We start from the raw sequence: 23,443 nt of genomic DNA, 5'->3' as shown, positions 1-23,443 counted from the left end.
TTGAGCATAATGCACCTAATCCCATTAGCATGATAAACACACACCCCTACATAATATACTCTTTGCGAACACTCGCATATCTTAGGAATGGCACACACTCATTTATTGGACGCATGCTGACACAGAAATGCTGATCAGCTGCAGCACAGAATCATCAGGGTTAATCAATACAGCCTTGTCATCCAAGGATAGTGCAAGAACCACACACACACACACACACACACACACACACACACACAGAGACACACGCACACACATTCCTGACAGTCACAAATGGCTGAGTTCTCCTGCACTAGGCATTTACCAACACACAGCTTCCCTGACTTGCTATCTTCCCTACAGTGTACTTGGGAGAAATAACAAGCACACACATTTGAGCTCATTGTTTCTGCCACCCCACTCTCTCCCTCCGCATCTTCCTCTCGTGTGATACTTTCGTTCTCGTGCGCCTGGAGCAATTGCCGGTGTTTCCACAGGCCATGATTAATGTGATCGGAGCTGCGTTCCGCTTTTTGTTTGAGCGTTCCCGGGAAGCCGTAGGGAAGTTGTGGCACAAGGGAGAGACTGATTCAGGACGCACGCTTACAGCCACACCCCAGCCCGTCGATTGTTTCCGGATTCTTCAAGGAAGGGGCTCATTAGTGGGGTATTAATATTACCCAGGGCTGGACTAACACAACCAACAGGAGAGTCTGCAGATAAAGCCTGCCTCAGTGTGAGAGCTCAGAAATATCTGCACACTTTTATCTGCACTGGGCAGCCTGCCTCACCGAGGGAGAGAGAGAGACAGGTGCTGACGGCCAGTAATACAACTCACATAAAGCTCGCAGTCCACACTTCCATGCACTTGCACACCTGCACCATGTGGCACTCAGCATGTGTAAACGTGGTGCAAAGATAACAAACAAATCAATGGAATTACACACAGGGCTGGGACAAATGTATGATCGGGCTTTTGCTTTCATCATCACCACTGAGGAGTTTTTAATAAGCAAACGGTTTCAGGAGAAAAGACGATGCTATCAGTGTTATAAGATGGCACAATGCCGTGCACAGCTGTAACAACACACTGGAGAAAATTTAGTGAGTAATGCTTGTGTTCCAGAGAAGTCAAGGCTCAGGGGACAGACTGAGTCAGCACTCCCCTCTCCTCCCCCCCCTCCTCATCCTGTCACCAGCACGCACACTGTATAGGCACATTACAATAAAAAAAAAAAAAAAAATCTGGCCTGGCTGTGTAAATTCAAGCTTTATTTCCTCTTTAGATTATTGTAACAGTCTCTTAAGAGGAATCAATCAGAAATCAATAAATAGACTTCAAATTGTTCAAAATGCAGCAGTAAGGCCAGTTTTAATGACTCTCCACAGGCTGCTCGTTTGTTTTAGAATTGATTTTAAGATTTTACTTACTGCTTTTAAAGCCCTGCAGGGCCTGGATCCAGAATACATACAAAAACGGCTCTTCCCATACCAACCTGTGTGCATCCTGAGATCTCCAGGCAGGAACCTGTCATCTGTTCCCACCTCACATGTGTGGGATGACCTGCCTGAGGAACTCCGGCTTGCTTGGCCCAGTGTCTTCTGTTAAATCACTGTTGAAGACTCATTTATATCGCAGGGCTTTCTCATAAATGTTGTTATAGATTTTATATCTTTGACGTTATTGGCTTACCTCTTTTAGCTTTTACATTTTATTCTTTATTAAGGAGCCACACTCTATCTTATTTTTATTTTGATGTTGACATTGAGTCTTGCATGGCCCATTTCCATTAATATGAAAAATTGTTTTTATAATTTATTCCTAGTTTTTTGTTTTAAATCTTTTTTGTATAAAGTCTATTGTTTGTTTGTTTTGTGTATTCTTTAGAAAGAAAGTGGCTCCATAGTTTAGTGGTTTACACATTTACCTGAAAGATTCCCACTTTGATCCCAGGAGGAGACACAAATCCCTTTGGGATTGTGTCAGGAAAGGCATCTGGTATAAAAATCTGCCAAATCAAACATACGGCACTACCTGCTGTGGTAACCCCTGGTGAATAAGGGAGCAGCTCAGAGTAGTTTATTATTATTATTATTATTGCTTAGAAAGCATGTGGTAATGCTGCTTTTGGTCATTCCTATACAAATAAACCTTCTTCTTATTCTTCTTCCTCTTCTTCTTCATCTTTAACCTCTTGATGTGAGGTACTAATCATGCTTTGCTGTCAATCTCATTTATATCTTCTCATGAAAATATCTAGCCTCAAATTAATCTACTTTTATTCAAACCAGAAGAAATCGCGCATGTTCCTTAAGATGTTTTAATGTAATTAAATGTAATCATAGGTGGACTAATGCCAAAAATAACATGCAGTTTAATTATCTCTCTGTGGAAACTTCGTTCTTCCATAATGAGTTGTTTAAACCGCGTTCCAATAATTTAAAGTTCATCCGCTCGAGCGGTGACACTACAGCATGAGCGCAGTGATTTTATGGGTTATTAACCATCCATAACTGATGTGTGTTCAGCATGATGTGATACTCGTGAAGCTGTGAAGTGTAACTCATATGGTGCTACAACAACAGCCATCTCAAAGTGCTTTATAATGTAAGGTAGAGACCTGACCTCAAATTTTACTGCTAAGTGCATGCTCTCAGGGGAGCGAGCACTTAGCAGCAAAATTTGAAATAGTTACATTACTTGTTACTGCCAAAAGTAGCAAGTCCTAACACTGACTTACTAAAAGCAGCACTATCAGAGAAATGAAGCAGGTCTCAATAAAAACAAACACTCAAAATTGTTATAGTAGATTACACGCTTTAGGAAAAAAAAGACAAGTCATTCATACAAAGACTAGTCTTGCTTGATTAAGTAATAATCTGACACAGACATGAACACATTTTGATGCAGATCCAGCAGAGTTTTTTTTTTTTTTTAATAACCGTATTTTAGCCAGGGCCCTTTTTAATTCACAGAGGGAAGTGAAAATAAGAGAAAGGTCCCACCACGTCAAACACAAGTAATACCACGGCTGTCGCAGTAATACCTTCAGATGGTTGAAATTGAGGAATTTTCATTCAGCCTTCCAGACTGAAAGATATTGTTGGACAGATCTGATTCAAAAAAGTTTTGCTCAAATCAGCCTTTTTTTTTTTTTTGGCTGACTCACAGCCACAGCCAAAGATCTCAAGAGCCCCCCCGGTGATTTTAAAGTGGATGTCATTTTAACCATTACTGTGGTTATTGTTACAATGCATTTCAAATCCATTACTCTCAGTAAACCATTTCAACTTGTGGAGTTTAGGTGTTACAATATTGAACTCTTTTGTGGCGCACGAGCCAACAAAGTTTCCAGGCTTGTGTTTCCACACAGTGCAGCTCACTACACATGTAGGTTAGTGTTTCCCCAAGGCCCCGGCCTCAGGTTTCTGCTCAGACAACAGACTTCATAATAACTGCCAGGTCTCTCTTAATAAAGCCATGGCTACATAGGTTGTAGGGGTAGGTGGTCTTTTAGTTTGTGATTATTACAGACATGTTTCCAGATGATATCCGCTCTATAATGAGCAAGAACTCCACAATGACTGAGGGCTCATTCAAAGACCAGCGTATTAGGTTTTTATTTGAGAATGATAGCAGCCTGTTAGCTCAGAGTGCATAACTGGCTCTTATCTGCAGATTTCTGGTCAGAGGCATGGATTTTATGAAGGTAGTGGTTTACTGTGCTCGCACAGTAACTGTGATGTTTATCTGTGTTTGAAATGAGTTTCAGTTTGGGAAAGTGTGACAGAAACAACCTAATGGCTTTAGGGGGGAAAATGTGTTGTTACGCTTGCAATTTATTCAGAGGAAAAACACATGCAGAGACTCGTATTTTGATCACATTTGTCACATATTTGTCAGGAAAAATGTTTTGCCTCTTTACACTGCAGCCATACATGAGTTATTGCACTAACCGATCTGGTTCTGGTTTCTATCCAGTGTCATATTCGGAGGAAAAGACTGGTATTTTTCCCAAACATGTTAAAGTTACAAATGGGGGCATCTTTTAACCTGTCCTGTCAGCAAGTGCTTTTGGACACACAAGTTATTTTGCCCCTTTCTGTTGAGCTAACTGTATCTGGTTTCATGTGACAAATTAAGTAGGGACTGGACACTTTATTTTAGAGCCCGACTGATATAGGATTTTTAAGACAAATACCAATACCAATATTTTGTGATTTAAAAATCAGTTATTCCGATATATTGGCTGGTATAATGAAACATAAACATTCGTTACATCTAGTTACTGACAAATCTTTACTAGGATAATACGACATTGCAGTTTAAAAATAATCTCCGTTACTGTCGCATCAAATCGTGGATTACCCACTGCACGACTCTGCTTGGATCAGGTTGTTGGTTCTTGATTTCAGTAGCTCTCTTGTGTGTTTCAGGAAAATGTTCTGCTCACCTTCAAAACTTTGAGCGCTTTCAAAACATTTCACACATCCACGTATCTCTGTTGTGGTAATCAGTTTTAGGAATTACATACAGCTCAGCTCCACAACTGAGGGTGACTGATTAGCTTGATTAGCTAGCACTGTTAAAACACTTCAACGCTTAAAACATGTTCCATTTTGAGATTTTTGATGGAAAACAAAACATCCTAATGTTGGACCAGTCACTCCTCCCTCCTTCTGGCACCTGAATGGTTATCATCCACTGTGTCAGAGATGTTCTAAAGCAGCTAACTGAGATCAGATATCCCCTGCACCCCCACTGACATCCACAACCATGCAGTCTTAGCAGTATGAGCGCTCCTGACTGCTGTTTCTCAATTTAATGTATGATTTTTCAAAACTGACAAAGGTGACGCATCATTTAAAAGTTCCAGCATGCTGACTTATTGGTGAAAATGCCCATATATACTGTATATACTGAACATTAAAAAAATATTTTTCAAATTAGCTGAGCTACTCTACAATCTTACCCTCTGGCAGCTCTGGAGGTACCCCTTGGGGTGCATGTACCCCCTGGTTGGGACTTGCTGAGCCAGAGGTAAAGTGTGAGAAATGTGAGCAGTTTTGTACGGCATTTATGGACCAGTGAGCGCATCGATCGATGCTGGATTACAGGAATTGTCTTCCATGGTGAAACTCTCCGTGCTAAAACACGCAAGCTACTAACTGTTGAACTGAACTGAGGACGTTAATGCCAAAAACGGTGTACAGCTGACAGTTTAATTTAAAGTCAAACATTAGCTGTTTGTGAATCAAACTTAAAGAGACACTTGTGGGAAAAATGGATTTCACACTCCTCACTCACAGTGCTACAATTCCTGAAGCATTCAGAGACTGTGAAAAGCTATTAAAGCATGATGTGTTTTTGATTTTATCAACACTGTTCCAATGCAGATCAAACGGGTGGAGAGAGGGGGGATTTGTAAATCTGAAATTGGGACCTGATGTTTTATTCAAGTAAGATGGAAAACAAGTCCAAGAAATGTGATAGATGCCCCCCTGCAATGAGGAGCTAATTGCCTGCATGGGGAAAGCATTTGATAAATGGCTCTTTAGTGAGAAGGATGTTGTGCAAAATGAAATTTGTATCCATATTATAAATAATTATACGGCATACAAGCGATGACCAGAAAGGGAATTAGACTTAAAAGCCGAGTTGGTTTTGATTAATTTTTAAATTACTGCATTAGTCATTTGTTATTAAAGCTCAGCTAAACAAACAAAAGCCTGCACAGTCCCCACTGCTGTTTCTGTCATTTCTTATTCATCTTTATCTTCTTCCTTTCCTTTTTTCTAAAATCCAGCCTCTCTAAGCATCATCCAGAGCCATGTAATAATGAGTTTTGAAAATTCAGAATATTAACTGTGGACAGTCCCTTAATTCTTCTCATGTCTGCACCTCAAGCACCCCGGCGCTACCATCAGTCAAAGTTAAACCACGTGCCTAATTTTTAAAAATGAGGTACTGCTGGACTCCTTGGAACAAACAGAGTTCAAAGCATTTTCACCAGATTGGATTTTATGAAAAAAAAAAATCACAATTTTTCTCCCTAATCTTTAGAAAAATTGGCACAGAGATCTTCAGAGCAAGCCTCATAAACGTCTCATTAAAGTTATCAGACAGATTTTTGAGCCACACACAGCCAATCAAAATCACAGGGAAAAAGTGCCAGATGTGAAATGAGGTCACAATCAAAGCATTGCTGCAGTTTAGCAAAGGCAAACTTTGTATTGTCAGATTTAAAAAAAAAAAAAAAAAAACGTAGGACTTCACCACTTGGAGGGTGCAGCAATAACAGAAAAGACGTTAAACAATTAGCTGGAAGTAATTCTCATGTCTAGTAAAATCATGGAAATGCTCTACTACTCATGTGAACCTGACTGATGTGACCTGCCATTTCAATCAGAACGTAAAACCAAAAGACTGAAAATTATTTCCCGATTGATCTTCACACAAAGATTCACATCAAAGCCGTTTATCCATTACAGCCAATCAATAACAGCAACTGAGCCTCTAAACAGTATGTGAGACTGTATTTCAGAAACATATTTTATGTATTCACCCCAAACGTGTATGTAATGTATGTAGGCAGTGCTAAAACTCTGCATAATGTGACCACTCCTCACTGCAATAAGTAAGAACACATCTTGCCTATGAGTGGTTACAGCCACAGATTTGATACAATCCAATCTGCAAGTTTAACTTTCAGGGGAAAAATAGAAAGAAAATATTTTTTAATGAAAGTCAGCAAAACATTGATGTGTTCTTTGTTAAACTTGACTGCTCACTCTATACATGCAGTTTTTATGTCCCAGTGGCCACTGAAATTAAATGTAATTCAACTAGTAATTCTCACTCGTGAACAAGACCCCGAGATACTTGAACTCCTCCACTTGAGGCAAGAACTCGTTCCTGAGCCGGAGATGGCACTCCACCCTTTTCCGGCTGAGGACCATGGCCTCAGACTTAGAGGTGCTGATTCTCATGCCAGCCGCTTCACACTCGGCTGCGAACCGTTCCACTGCGAGCTGGAGGCCCCCCCCTCCAGCCCCCCCTGGCTCGGGCATCTGATTAGGATGCCTCCTGGCCGCCTCCTGGGTGAGGTGTTCCGGGCATGTCCCACCGGGAAGAGGCCCCGTGGTAGACCCAGGACACACTGGAGAGATTATGTATCTCGGCTGGCCTGGGAACGCCTTGGGGTCCCTCCGGATGAGCTGGAGGAGGTGGCTGGGGAGAGGGAAGCCTGGGCTTCTCTGCTTAGGCATCTGCCCCCGCGACCCGGCCCCGGATAAGCGGAAGAAAATGGATGGATGGATGGATCAACTAGTAATTAAAAATAACAAATTAGTGCACAGACATGTTTGAAGATGGCTGCTCGAATAGCAAAGTTTAACTGCCTGGCTTCCTTATCGTTGCTTGTAGTACATGTGTTGACTGCTTGTTAATGCAAATATCTAATCAGCTTATGACATTGGAGTACCTCGGTGCATTTAAGCACAAAGACGTCTTCAAGATATTATATCCACTGAGCTGCAGTTCTCTGGGTGAAAGTGCCTTGTTGATGCCAGAGGTCAGAGGTTAATGGCCAGACTGCTTCAAACTGCTAGGAAGGCAACAGTAACTCAAATATCAGCCTGGTTATATGCTCTTCTGCATACAACCAAGGTGTGCGGAATAGCATCTCTGAACACACAACACATCAAACCTTTAAGCAGATGAGCTACAGCAGCAGAGGAGCACAGCAGGTGCCACTCCTGTCAGCTAAGAACAGGAAACTGAGACTACAATTTGCACAAAGTCACCAAAATTGGACAATAGAAGATTGGAAAAACGTTGCCTGGTCTGATGAGTCTCGATTTCACTTGCGACATCTGGCTGGTAGGGTCAGAATTTGGCATAAACAGCATGAAAGTATGGATCCATCCTGCCTTATATCAACAGTTCAGGCTGCTGGTGCTGTTATGGTGCGTGGGGGATATTTTCTTGGCACACTTTGGGCCCTTTAGTACCAACTGAGCATCATTTAAACTCCACAGCCCACCTACATGACCATATCCATCCCTTTATGAATGCACTGTGCCCATCTTCTGATGACTGCTTCCAGCAGGATAACGCATGTCACAAAACTCAAATCTTTTCAAACTGGTTTCTTGAATGTGACCTCCACAGTCACCAGCACTCAGTTCAATAAAGCACCGTTGGGATGTGGTGGATACTTGCATCACGGACAAATCTCCAGCAATGGGATGATGCTTTCATGTCAATATGGACCAAATTCTCAGGAATGTTTCGAGCACCTTGTAGAATCTGTGCCCTGAAGAAGGCAGTTCTGAAAGCAAAACTGGCTCCAACCTAGTACTAACAAGATATATCCAAAGAAGGGGCTGGTGAGCGTATATACACCAGATGGAAATCCTAATTTACAATTTTAAACTACAGAATGATCCCTCTGGGACCTTTAAACACCCCAAATAATCTTCTATAATTCAAATTAAAGAGTTAAACATGACTTTTATTAATAATGTATCAATTAAACATTTAAACATGACTCAATAAATAACTAATAAATAACTGCTGAATAAGAAATATGTTAGAGCATCTGTAAATCTGATTGGTTGCATGTTGGCTCTAATTGTATTAACAGTTTCAGAGCTAGCTGTGCTTCCTGTGTGTGAGCAGTAGTTTCGCACATGTTCGAACAGCTTAATAGGCAATAAAAATGCAGCACACATTTAATTAGTTTTCTTGTTTTCCCACCGAAGCAACAGTTTGGCTGTGATTTGATCTGCCTCAGATATGTGTGAGCACAATGGGGAAGCCGCCAAATAAAGACAGCTGATCAAAAGTGTGTTATTGACAAAAACTGTTACAAGCACACAGAGAGGTATTTGATATTAGACTTAAAACTAAGCGCCCAGCTGTGCTGAGTGTGTAACAACACATAACTCGTGTACTCTGCAGTATATCTCCTCTAATCTTGGTCAGATCCATCATATTTCTGTCTCAACCTACTTCCCGTCTTCATTTTCAGTCGAGGGGTCGAAGGGTGATGGATGTCTCCTCCACACTCTCCTGTCCTCCTTCCCCTTGGGCTCGCTCTTCACCCCCCCCCCCCCCCCCCACCCCAACTCTATTCTTCACTCTCTTTTTCTCTCCCTCTTTGTCCCCTCTTTCCTTTCTTTCTCCTCAGTAACTGGTAAAAATAGAGCTTCATAAATCATGCATCTTCTTTCACAGCAGTGCGTAAAAAAGAGAGCAAAAGAAATAAATGGGGGGGATGAAAGAGAGAAAAAGAGAGAAAGAGGCAGGGATGTTGAGGATGAGATGTAGAGATGGAGGTGGATGACATCAAACTCCAAGAGAAGGGTGGGAAGTTGACATGGGAATAGATTGGAGCTGCAGGGCTCTTGGCTGCCCTCTCCGTCTCTCTGAACATTGGCTGATTCACGCAGGAGTTGGAGGAAATGAATGTTAACATGCCAAGGAGTGGGCTGGAGGACGATGAGTGGTCATCTCACCAGCAGAGTTACATGTTTCAAGTCCGCAGAGAAGAGAAGAGATGTCTCTCTCACACCTTGAGGACTCTCTTACTCAGATAGGGTTGATCCATCTGTCACCCTCAGTAACAGGGGGTCTGCACTCTGACTGGAGGGAAAGATAAGTGAAAGATTGCTACAGCAGTTCGACCAGACACAGAATCACATGAAACCCCAGAACAAGACAAGGTAAATCCATTATGCTGTTGTACAAAATATTCTATCGATAGAATATTAGTTAAGGGTTCCTCTTACATGCAAAATCACCACAGCTGTGATTTTACACTTTTTTTAAGCTTAGAAATCAAATGTATTTTATAACAGAGCTGCAAGCAGCAGCGAGTAGGCCAGGCAGTTCAACAGAGCACAACTTCCACGGTACATCCTCTCCTACACAGCATAAACTGTGAAGCTGTTTTTGTTGGAAGTTCAGTGGAAATGTTGACAGGCATGTGTGTGTCGTTGCATCATATGGCTCATCGTCATGTTCAAGAAAGCTTTGTGACATTACACATTATCCTGTTGGAAGCAGCCGTCACAAGATGGTACACCATGGTCATAAAGGGATGGACATGGTCAACAATCGTACTCCGGTAGGCTGGGTGTTTAAATGATGCTTAGTTGATACTAAGGGGCCCCCACACCATTAAACCACCAGCAGAAACTTGAACCCTTGATACAAGACAGGATTGATCTCTGCTATATGTGTTTATGCCAAATTCTGACCCTACCGTCTGAATGTTGCAGCAGAAATCGAGGCTCATCAGACCAGGCAACATTTTTCCAAACTTCTACTGTCCAATGTTGCTGAGCCTGTGTGAACTGTAGCACCTGGTGTGGTCTTCTGCTGCTGACCCATCTCCTTCAAGATGCGACGTGTTCAAAGATGAACACAAAGATGCATTCAAAGATGCTCTTTTGTGCACCTTTGTTCTAACGATTGGTCCATTCTCCTCTGACCTCTGGCATCAGGAAGGCATTTTCTCCCAGAGGACTGCCGCTCATTGGATATTTTCTCTTTTTCTGAGATGGTTGTGTGGGAAAAACCCAGCAGATCATCAGTTTCTGAAATAATCAGACCAGCCCGTCTGGCACCAACGTTCACAGTCATTTAAATCGCCTTTCTTCCCCATTCTGATACTCAGTTTGAACTTCAGCAGGTCGTTTTGAACATGTCTAAATGCACTGAGTTGCTGCCATGCGATTGGATGATTAGATATTTGTGGTAATGAGTAATTTAACAGCTGTATTTAGCTAGGTTTACCACACAGTGAGATCATGTTTTGTCATCTGCAGTTAGCAGTATTATAAAACTCCAGTTTGCTGATACAAATGCTGTAAATTCAGTTTTAAAAAAGTAAAAGAAGAACTGATTATATTCAAGCAAGACTGTTAGAAGTAATTTATACAGGCAAAAGAAACACTGACACCACTGTAGAGGTCCTTTAATCCCCAAGTTCATTCAGGTGTTTCATTTTGTGTGAGCTCTGATGACTCTTTAGTGAGACAAAATTAGCCTCGAAAGAGACGATGCCTGTGTCCCTTCAGTGACACTAAGAAAGGAGCAAGAATACATTCTCTCTCTGTCTCTCTCTCTCTCTCTCTCTCTCTCACACACACACACACACACACACACACACACACACCACTTTGTCAGTGAATACACTGTCACAGCAAGCCCCATTCAGCCTCATATACAGAACCCAGATTCATAAAAACAGTGTAAAGTCATGGGATGACTTGAACTGGAGTTTTAAATAATCTAGATGAGATGTTTCAAAAAAACATCTCAAACACACACACACACACACACACACGAAAGTGAGCTTTCCCCCCACAAGTCAATGATTCATAGATGCAGCCACACCCTCACACTGCAGAGTAAGTGAGGTCAACCTGTGTGTTAATAAATGATGGGTTCTGAGTGGAAACCTGGTCACTGCGGGGATTCGGGGTGCAAGAGTGAAAAGTTCAGCAGATATACAGGAGCAAAAGCACATCCAGCTCTGTAACCCCGGCAGAAATGGGCTTTTATATTTCATGAGCAGTTGTGTCTGACTTTGTATGTGGGCTATGAACCAGCTTGACAGTTTTATTGCAGTTAACGCCACACATAACGGGTCACCACTGCTGAGACGTGAGAGACAAGTTTCAGAGAGACACGCTGGGAGCATCTGTCTGATATGTGCTAGTCTTCATCCCTCTCTTTCCTGCTTGTTGCTTCTCTTTTTAATGTAGTTCCACCCAACTTGCATTTCAGGTTTGGATGTGGAGAAGTGTTGCAGCTCGTTGTCTGAGGCAGAGGGAAGTGTCTCTGCCTGCCTTCTTCAGCACTGAACACTGAAAAAGGATGTGATGCAGCAGGTCTAATGTGGGTAACAGCATACATGCAGCCAGTGTGATACTACAGCTGGAGGTTTTGCTGGTCAACAAACAGGTCACGTGACGACATTTTGTGAAATCAAAAAACATGTTGGCTAATTTTTCTTATAAGCAGCACAAACACTCTTACATTACTGCAAGTTATACAAATAGTTCTGCTAAAATTAAAACACGATTGATTGATATAAATTAATTATTTGCAGTCCAATAATGTGTGCAGAAGGAAAGTGTGTTGGCTCAGTTAGAGAAGCAATGATCCTGCTCTATAGGTTAAAAACCAAGTGAAATTCTTTGGTGTATGCACCAAATAAACAACTTTCAGTGGATTTTATTCATCTCCAAACAGGAAATTCACCATTTAATTATTAGTCTCATTGTTGCTGAACAGCTGTGCGGCAGGCACGATCAGGACAACAACGCAGGACTCAGAAGACAGGACTGAACATAAATACAACTTTATTGCTGGTACACACGGGAAAATATACTAAATACAGGCTGGACTAGAGATACGCTAACCATGAAACAAGGAGGAAGCTCAGAACATGCAGCTCACACAGTGTGAGTGAGAGGGGAGGAAGACTCAGACAATATATACACAATAGGTAATGAGGGGAGAGGAAACAGGTGGAAGCACAGCTGGGACTAATCACTGAGACCAGGGAAGAAGAACTTAATACAAGACATGACAGACAGGAGACTATCAAAATAAGGCAGGAAGTAACAGGAATTAAGAGTGAGACTAGGATTAAGACTTACAAACCTGACACAAAGACATAAGATAAATATGGAGAAGACTGATTTAACACAGGAGACACTAAGGACAAAACACAGAGATGAGACTGAAGGGTAATACAAAACAGCCTAAGGACAAAAGCAAGCAGCGAACTAAAGGCACAAAAAACAGAAAGAAACATAACTGAGTGGAAAGACAAGATAAACTTGACACAACTAAACTGGGAAACCAGACAGCCCTGGGGACAAGATACAGAGAGACAAAACAGACACAGGTACACAGAGACGGAGACAAAACCAGACATGGAAACACAAGGGAAGCAGGAATACACAGAGACACAGGAAGTATGAACTGCAACCATGAACAGAACTAAACAAGAACCCAAAACCCACGAATATAAAGAAACAAACCAGCAACTACTAAAATAAGGCAACTCAAAACTCTGGGTCGTAGACTCGGGGGTCATGACACCATGGCCACAGCTGAGGTGCATGGTATTTGTAGTTGTGTTCCTTTCCAACCTGCTTTGAGGTAAAGGTAAGGTGCCAACTAGGCTGTTAGCTGTCTGTTAGAAGCTGTCTTACCCAGTTTTAGTCACTGAACTGAACCTCTTGACTATGTTTGTGGGACTTAATTGCATCTTATCTGGCAAAATTATGACTCGCTCTCTGAAAAAGTGTACCAGCATCTCATCTCCAATTTAGATCAGCAAGGGCACCAACAGAGGTGGGAAGTAACAAAGTACAAATACTATACTATACTATACTATATCTGTACTTTCTTTGTATATTTATTTTTCTGATAACTTCTTACAACATTTGAACACAAATATCTACACTTTCTACTTCTTATGCCTTCAAAACGAGCTTGTTACTTAAGATTTTAGACATTTGAGGGGAGTTAGTATTTCACATCACTGCACACCACATCAAACCGATTTGAGCCTAAATGGAGGGAACAATGACACATAAAAGCCAATCTTACTGGTGTATCCATAACTGGAGCTTATCACATACAAAGAGATGAAAGAGCCACAAAAAAACCCCCACAATTAATTATTAATTCATTTATGGATAATTTATAGCGCTATACTCAGGGGTGGAACTTTGTTGGTGCAGATGTCCATAAGTTGTGTTAGCGGTACTTCAGCATCTAGCTAGCACTACAGAAGAGGAGTGAGCATAAAGGGAGTAACGTGTTCTGTAATTTCCAATTCAGCGTTTCTGTCAGCCCAACAAATATCAGCAAACATACAAACTGTATTTCCCAGAATAAGAGAGAAGGAGAGGAGAGGAAGAAGAGAGGTTTTATTTAAAGGTAAGGACTGCTCAGTGACATCTGATAAACTGGAAATTTAAGGCTAACATGTAATGTCCTTATTTTTAAATCAGATCTTGGATCTGTAAATGATATGAAGTTATGGTTTTTCATGTTGTGAAACATCTTGCAACACAAACTACAAGTACACTAACTTTGTGTTATTCAAAGGTTGCGTCCCACTTTAACCCTGATTGTTGGATAATACTAATTTTTGCGTTTAGGTGTGGAGACAAAGAAAAAAAAAATGTCTTCCCATGTATTAATATTATTTTATTATTATATTAATAAAGCAAAAGGTTTTACTTTCTTACTCTGAACATATTTCAGAGCCTGTACTTTTTCACTTTTACTTGAGTAAAAAAGTTGAATCAGTACTTCAACTTTTACTGTACTGCTACTTAAATAACAAATGTCTGTACTTTTGCCACCTCTGGGCACCAAGTCACCTGTAGCACAGAAACTAAACAGGGCTGTAGTTTAGTGTGAGGGCTGTTATCACATTTTATTAAGCAACTTTAAAAATAGTGTGATCATTGATGTTATTGTTTGTATTTTTCTAGTCCTTATAAAAAATATTGTCTCTTAATTTTTTTGTCATTTTTTGCCCTGATGGTATTGAAAATGGTATCAAGTATTTCCCTGGTTATCAAGATTGAAATTATAGTATTGTGACAACCCTACTCACATAGAATCACGCCACACTCACAAATATTGTCACATTTGTCTTCAAACAACCAAGATGGTCATGACAAAAAGACTAGTCTAGGCTTTACAATAGGATCATAAACTAATGTGTGACATCAGCATGGATTTGCCCAGCTTAAGTCTTAATACAGCACAGCAAAGTCTGACATCGTACAACGTGTACATGTGTTAGTGTAGGACACTCACCAGGGTGTTGAGGTGGCTGCGGGCATTCACAGCATGTTTGAGAGCCAGTTTAATCATTGAAGGCAGTCTAAGAACAACAGCCTCCATATCCTGCTCTCCCCTCATGGCACCAGCCAACTTCCCCAGTCCATCTATATAACTCCTCCAATGAGGCTGAACGTCTGCAGCTCCCCCCAGGCAGCTGTGCATCACTGCTTGACAGAAGCCTCTGCAGGCTGGCGGCCCCAGCATGCCCTGGCAGTGCGGGCAATACCACAGCCTCAGCAGGGACCGGCCGCATTCTCGGCCGGGCCGCAGATGGTCTGTTGTGTTGACAACCTCAATACCCAGGTTCAGCGCCTGCAGGAAGACTCGTGTGGCCAGGAGGGAGCGAGAGAGACGAGTCATCATCAGTTTAGGATAAGGGCCAAATGCTCCCGAGTCCTTCCAAGCTCCTCTTACACACTCCTCAGACACAGAGGTTCCACTGCCTCCCAGCAGGCGGCGGTATGTGAGGGGAAAGAGGCGGCCGTAGAGCACCGCCACCATGTGGTCAACCGTGGAGTCCGAGCCAAGAATGTAAAGTGACATGTCCAGGAAGAGCTGCCCCACAGAGCTCTGGGCACCGCTTGAGAGAGCTGGGAACTCTGACTTCAGCATGGTCAGGGTGGAGTTACGTCCGTGACGCAGCACCAGGTCAAAGGCCTCTGCAAGAAAGCAACAGGAGAAAGAATCAGACGGGGTGACAGTCAGGCCATCTTTTGAAAGCTGAGTTGAAAGTTTCATTCAGTGATACCTAAATGATCACAACAACCACGTCAAGTTCTCAACAAAAAGGCATCAGCTTAGCTCAAAAACATGAAACACTCAAATAGATGCTTTCTCCACCAAACAAGGATTCTATCCTTGAAGATCAAAGCTGGGGAAAACTTCCCACGCACAGCTTTTGCTTCTCTTTTCCCACTTTTTCCCCATTTGTTGTTTCCTCTAATGGGACCACTCACACACTCACAGGAAAAGAACACACATGTAGACATTACTAAAATAACAGATGATGGCCTCAAAATGAGCTTCTCCAACAGATAAAAAGGAGAGATTCTGGGTTTGACCTTTCAACCACGCGAAGCAATGGTCTGTAAAAAGCTCACAGAATCTTTAAAAAAGACAGCAATAACATCAATATATTAGTCAAGTGCGAGAAGCATGGCCATGAGGATGTCTGTGAGCAGAGAAGCATTCAAAACCTGCAGGAGAGAGGGGAGCAGGGCCACTGTGAGAAGAGAAAATAATCAGTGGCGTTTCAAGGCACAAAGTGAAGTCTTATCAACAAGGTGGCACAAGAAGCGGGAGCTCTATCATCGACCCAGTTGCAAAATGAGTGAGGACCCAACAACAGAGGGGATTTAAAGCTCCATTACTGAACTTAGCAGGGGAGCCGAGACTCAGTGAAATGAAGCTTTGGACAGGAGAATAGCGTGAGATCCCAAAATCCCATTTATACCACGGGCAGTCCACTACATCACTTTGTTGGGAGTGATTGCCACAAATGCTTTGTGAGGAGAAAAAAAACACTGATTTAGGGAACATTAGGGAAAGTTATTGGTTTATGTGCTACAACAGATAGCCATTTCATCTTTGTTATTCGTTTTCTCCTGCTTGGGTAGTTTAATTTGTTTTTCTTCATGCTTCTCTGAGGACAAATGAAGCTTAGGTGGAGCCTTTGGGTCCTTGGACAGCGCTGAGAAACAATTTGACAGCACTGTTTTTAGGACATATAATGTGAGTTTCTGTGTGCACATAAAGAGATCCACATGATACAGGGTTCTAGCCAGCGGTTGATCGCCCAGGCTGAGATTTTCATCGAACTCTTCGCTATCACAGGTGCGCCCTCCTCCACGTCGCTGATACCAGACTGCTTTGTTTTCTCTCGCTAGATTGCTCCACTACAGTATTATTTCACCGCAGTTTGCAATCTACCACTGGGGATGGCCAGTTTCGTTCACAGTGTGTGCACGTGATCTTGTGACGGTCCTGTTCACGTTTCATTTTGCGTGGCTACAGAAAATAAAATGTGACCAGTGTTAAAGCGAGGGGGAAGAAGTGGAAAAGGGAGCACAAATACCAATTTTGAGCTTCCTGCTAAACATAAATTCTCAGTGTTGCCAAATTAGTGATTTGTTTTAGTGACTTTTCAGACCCCCCCCGGGACTTTTTTCCCCCAAAAAGCTGAAATCCACCACTGACGCCGTGTTTTGTGTACACACAGCGCTTGTACCGCATCCCTTCGTATGCTTCAGCATCTTGGACCCACCAAAAAAAAAATTTTTTAAATAGCATTAGCATTAAAGTCCATCGTTCTGCAGTGACAATAGATTTCTAAACAAGTGGAAATCATTCAAGACAGTTGCCAGTCTTCCCAGGAGTGGTTGTCCCAGCAAATTCACCCCAAGCTCAAACTGTGCAATGCTCAGAGAAACTGCAAAAAATTCATGAGCTACATCTCAGACAGTATAATTAGAAAATGACTGAACAAGTTTGGCTTGTTTGGAAGGGTTGAAGAAAGTCTCTCCTCTCTAAAAAGAACATGGCAACACAACTTAATTTTGGCAAATTGTATTTGAACAAATCCAGTGACTTCTGGAAGAATTAGAGTAAAGTAGAGCTGTTTGGCCATAATACACAGCACCACATTTGGCAAAAACCAAACACAGCAAATCAGCGCAAACAACATCAAGCACAGGGGTGGAGGGGTGATGATTTTGGGCTTGTTTTGCAGCCACAGGACCTGGGCACCCTGCAGTCACTTTGACCATGAACTCCTCTGTAAACCAAAGTATTCTAGAGTCAAATGTGAGGCCATCTGTCTGACAGCTAAAGCTTGGCTGAAACTGGGCCATACAACAGGACAATGAACCCAAGGACAGCAGCAAATCTACAAATGAATGACTGAAAAAGAAAAGAACCAAGGTCAAAGTCCAGACCAGACAAAGAGCTGCGCATAAAGAAACGCCTGCAAACCTCAATGAACTGAAGCAACATTGTAAAGAAGAGTGGGCCAAAATTCGTCCACAATGATGTGAGAAACTGATAAAGTCAGACAGAAGATGAATCAAGTTATTGCTGCTAAAGGTGGTTTTATGAGCTACAGAATCATGGAGGGTTCTTAGTTTTCACACACTGCCTGAAATGATCCAGTTTTACTCTTTGTGGTGTGAACTGAGGTGAAGACACATTAATACAAGTTATAAATCATTGAACTCATTTTGAGGCTTCAATTTATCCCAGTTTATTAATTTACAGCAATTTATTTTGAAGAAAAAAAACAGAAAGAAATTGATTTTCTGGCAAATTCTTGAGATCAAAGGACAAACAAATAGAGCACACCCAGATGGTTTAGTTGGTAGAAGGAGCAAACATCTGCAACACGGTTATTTGTCCTTTTGTGGTAACTAAACTTCAAACTGCACACCACCAGTCAAATTGGAGTATATTATACACGAATAATTTGACACTAAATCTGACCTTTTTGTGTTGTTAAAATGTTGCCGAATCATTTGACTGTTTCTGGTCCTGGTTACAGTGCTCTTCGCTGCACAGGGTATTGGCCCTTGAACAGCGAAAATCAAATTCAGCTTTAGAAAAATAACTGAAAATATTAAAACATTTTTTTTTCATACTGCATACCCTCACTGTCCTCTTAAAAAAAAAAACTGTACTCATGTGTCAAGGTTGTGAGCCGGGGTTTGAAAGTTTTCTCTCTCTTTTTTTTTTCTTTTTGAGTTATTGGTTTGTGGCATGTTCAATTTAAAATGTTCAAATTGTTGAAGTATGCTATCCTTAACTAGCTAAAGAGAACGCTGTGAACCAAAGGAAATAAAAAATGACCCTGTAGCTACACTGCAATTACCACATTCAGTTATGCTGGCTGCTGATCAATAGAATATCGAGCCTTTTTAAGCAATGGCAGACTGGCGTACACTGCGTGTATGTAAGCAGCCTGCTCGCTCAGCAGAACAGTTGCTGGATGCCTAAAGGTTAAGAAAAGCATTCGAGGATGTTTGGGTGAGTATGGGAGGATGTTCAGGAGCAGCGCACATCTGTTTGGTCTTTCACTCTACGGCTGCCCTGCTGAGTCTGTGAAGCACTTCCCTCTGTGATCAGTGAGGAGACAGATGTGCAGATTGCCAGCTGAGACAAGGAGACAGACTGAAAGGAGGGAAAACATACCCACACACACAGACACACAGACACACACAGAGCTCACAGATGAACATAGAAAGTTTTCAACAAGCAGATATTTGGTTGTATCCACCTCAAAGCTATTTACTTCCCCTCGTGGTTTCTATAAAATCCTCCTACATCAAACTCTGTAATTCAGCTGCTCTCTGTAGCATCTCTCACACCATAAAGAGGAGAGCCACTTTGTGATGGTAAAAAGAAAGACTAGAGGGCTCTTCATAAATGCAATTGAATGGCTCTGAGTAGCTGGGGTCATAGTAAGAACCATTGTGAGCCCATTTCCTGCAAATGCTCCTCACGTTCTTTCAGCGGTGAAAGCCTGGACAGGATCGGGTATCCTTTAATGGAGGGGAATGGGGCCGTATGTCAGGGACCCGTGACATGCTGGATACGACCGTAGGAGGTCAAGAGCACACATTACAAGAGCAGGAGCCCACAGCAACATATTAGGTCACGCTTAAAATTAGCAGTAACATTTATTTTGTGAGCGTCAGGGATGGAGGCAGAAGGCTGCTGGCTGCCAGAAAGCCATTTCTCCTGAGACTGAAAGCCTTTTACTGACAGATCCCGAGTACAATGTCTCTGTCCACCTGTTTACTCCAAGACATCTAGGCATCTCATGTTTCTCGAGCAAATCTAGCCATTGAGTTCAAGCGCTAATATGTGAATTTGTGATAGTATCTATTTTCTCTGCATTTCAAGCCATTAATCCCAAGTTAAGCAGTTATCAGGTATTGCGCATTTCACGTTTTCAGTAAAATAAGTAACAAATCTGTGGCACTGTGAGGTAAATTCTTTCTGACATCTAAAGCCTTTAAGTGACTGCTGCTCTGACATAAAACAGCCGCTCCCATAATCTATGAATGGCCTGTCAAATAAGTATATTTGATGTTCAAGAGCCCATCAGTCTCTGCGCTACATTTAAGTACATAAATCTGCAGCTCATAACACATCAGACTTGGCTGACCGTTGCCTGTGGTTGACACGCTGTGAAGGCAGACATGCACCATGCTGCCTCATCAATCAGCGGCCCATACACCCATTATCCCCTGAGAGGAAAACATCAATAAATTACCCAGCCAATGAGACTAATCCATTTGGCTGATGGAGTTTCACCTCTAGCTGCCATGGAGACGGATGGAGGCGCCGCTGCCACCTGGTCCCGTTAACAAAGCAGTACCTGTCCAGGACGCAGAGAGACGACTGGCAGGAGTGCCAAAGTGTCACTTTTGATGTAAGGTGATTGGGTTTTTGAAGGGGCCAGTGATGATCCGAATGCCTTATCGTGTGTCTACAGTACAAAAACTTCACTTTATGTGGGTGCACATAAGTGCAGGCTGACTCTAACAGATACCTCCCAGCAGCATTAATGTTCAGTTATGATTTTATGAGCTACAACAAAGCAGCATCTGTTCTCTGACTGTAAACAATACGCTGTTTTTCACTCAGAGGAACCTGCACCCAGGTAACATGAGACCTGCTCCACCTGACGTCCCTTTTCTCGCGGGACTGTTTGTGCGTTCGTATCCGGGTGCTCAGGGCTGATGGGATGGCGGCGGTGAGGCAGAGCAGGGCGGGGCGGGGTGGGCTGATTCCAGGAACAAAGCAGACAGGATGCTGGTAAGACCTAGATAACATCACCAGCAGACCATGAGGGCCAATGGACAGCGGGGTAGAAATGAGACGTGTATTAGGTTACTCCATCTGTTAGGGAACACCTCAACGCGCACACAAACGCACACACATGCCCACACGCAGATATACACAGTGCAATCACAGCACACGGCAGTAGCCAGGTGGTGACAGCGAGGGCGAACATTTGGCAAACCATGGTGGGATGTCGAGGTGTAAGTCAGGTGTAAGGACACTCGTATACACACACTCACAGATTTTTCTTTTTGCTCATTTATCTGCTGCCCTGTGTTATCTGTTCTGCCTCATTAGTAGGTTAAAATCTTGGTAACAGTGCCTAACTGCACTGGATACTGTTGCACAAACAGCAGAATAAATTACTTCTAAAGTTCTGAGCCAGTTTAACAGTTTGGTGCAATAATTTATTTTCTCTGTTGTCCACTACTTAATTAAAATTAACCCACAACATATTTTCTTTTAGGGTTGATGTGGGCACTGTAGATTATTTTAAATAATACACTGATCAGTACATTTTCACAGGTGAAAATAGTATTCTTGCACCAACAAAGTGATTCCCAAAGAGCTATTAGCTGAAAACTTGGCACATCTCCGTATGGTGTGCAGCGTGTCCTTACAAAAATCTGAGGAAACTGGACGAGAGGATGACAAAAGTGTCAGACCCAAAAAATTATCTACGTAGATGAACAGGCTGAACAGTATCTGAAAGTCATGTCCTTAAGATGCATCTGCCCCTTTATTGATCCATCTACTGTTCACTGAAGCCTCATCAGAAATGGTCTCAGCGGAAGGACAGCTGTCAAGAAGCCATTCTTAAAGAAGGGAAACAGGGGGGAAAGGCTGAGGGATGCCAAATTACACAAGAACTGAACTGAAAATCAGTGGCAACAGATCTGATGGAGTGATGAATCCAAAATTGTGACCTTGGATTTGAAATAGTCATCAATATGTATGGAGGTCAGGAGAGAGGTCCAACAGTGAGTGTCTACAGCCATCTGTAAAACACGGTGGAGGCTCTGTTATGGTTTGGAGCTGCATTGTAGCCGGTGGTGGACATTCATCTTGACAGAGAACAGAACAAAAAGGCAGCCAACATCCAAAGAAGAGCTTTGAATGTCCTTCATGAAGCCTGGAGAACTATTCCTGAAGACTACTGTCACAGCCATCTGCACAGCACTTCTTTGTTCTGCTGCTATGTAACACTGGGTGTCAGCAGGTCTGTGTACCTCTGACAGGGTGGCTGGTGTGAAAAGCTGAAGGTTACATTGTGTGGATAGATGAAATATAAATTTCCACCATAAAGAAGAACTGTCCCAACTCTGTTTTGGCCTTATATACTGTATTTTCCATTAATCTTTTCACATCACAGCACAGGATGCAGACTGCTCTAAGCATTCAGTTTATAACAAACCATCTTTTTCCGAGGGGCTGCCAATCAGAAGACAGTTGGCTAAACGGGAGGGTAGACTTAAAAGCAGTAGAGCCATACAGACAGATGAACTGAGGGGTTCCGCCGTGGCCCAGTATAGATAGATATGGATCACTTTGAACTGTGAATCATGCAAAGCAACTCTAGTAGACTCCAAGGATAAAAATATGGAGCAGAATATGAGCAAAGATGGAAAAAATAAAATAAGGTGTGGACAAAAAAGGAAGATTGAAGAAATTTAAAGCTAAAAAGTCAAGTCATTTACTTTAGAATGGTTAAAATCAAACCTGATGGTAGGCAGGCTATGGTATCTCAGACTTTTCTAGCATGCTCCCCTCCAGAAGACAAAAGAAATTCACACCCTAAACTCCACAATTATTATTTTTTATTATTACCAAGAAAAAGATATTAGATAAATGAAAGTCAAAATTAATAAAGATTGTTTTCTTGTTTTCACTGCAAAAAACATATTCGTTAGAGTTAGTATACTCCCAGTATTTTTCTCCTGGTTGTGCATGCACCACCTGCAAAGGCTCCGTCCTCCATCAGTGGGTCTCACAGTTTGATAACCACCAAGCTCGGTCAAAGGCAGAAGGCAGTCTGAATGTAAGCTGAACATGGCGAGTAGCAGACTTCATTTTTACTGGGTTGTCTGAGGGTTGGAAAGCATTCGTGATAATATGGCAGCTCAAGTTTGTTAATATGTTGTAAAATGGAATTGGCTGAGTCCACAAAGAGCAGCACAGGTCTGCTGATCAGTCTAACCACAAAGAAAACAAATGAACTGGAGCTCAGAGTACAAAATGATTTAATCATTTTACAAGCAAATGATTTTTCCTCACTGCGCCGGTTCTCAAGGTTTCCCCACTTGCCAAGTTCCACTTAGCCTCTGTTTAAATTGCTAAGAATAATAACTTTAAAGCAAAAAAGACAAACATCTAAATCCACCTTTGGGAAAATTAATGAAAAACTATTACTTACTATGTCAGCTACAGTATATATAATCAGCCTTGTTGATGCCAGAGGCCAGACTGCTTTGAGCTGATATCAGGGTAACACTGACTCAACTTATGACTTGTTACAACCAAGGTATGCAGAACAGCATCTCTGAATGCACAACCTTGAAGCAGATGGGCTACAGCAGCAGAAGACCACACCAGGTTGCACTCCTGTCAGCTAAGACCAGAAAACTGAGGCTACAATTCACCAAAATTGGACAACGGAAGATTGGAAAAAAGTTGCCTATCTGATTTCTGCTGCCACATTCAGCTGGCAGGGTCAGAATTTGGCATAAACAGCAT

At 42.1% G+C, this 23,443-nt stretch overlaps 1 protein-coding gene across 1 annotated transcript in view; it reads right to left on the bottom strand.

Annotated features, from left to right (window-relative positions):
* The window catches only part of gpc3 (glypican 3), a 133,526-nt gene that overhangs the window by 46,559 nt on the left and 63,524 nt on the right, over positions 1-23,443 (bottom strand). Inside the window, exon 3 of the mRNA XM_030739471.1 lies at positions 14,846-15,531. Coding sequence (XP_030595331.1) covers positions 14,846-15,531 — 686 coding nt within the window. The remainder of the gene's footprint in view (positions 1-14,845; positions 15,532-23,443) is intronic.

This window comes from Archocentrus centrarchus, chromosome 10, assembly GCF_007364275.1.
Source record: "Archocentrus centrarchus isolate MPI-CPG fArcCen1 chromosome 10, fArcCen1, whole genome shotgun sequence".
NCBI classification, from domain to species: Eukaryota; Metazoa; Chordata; class Actinopteri; order Cichliformes; family Cichlidae; genus Archocentrus; species Archocentrus centrarchus.
This window is presented reverse-complemented; position numbering and strand designations above follow the sequence as displayed.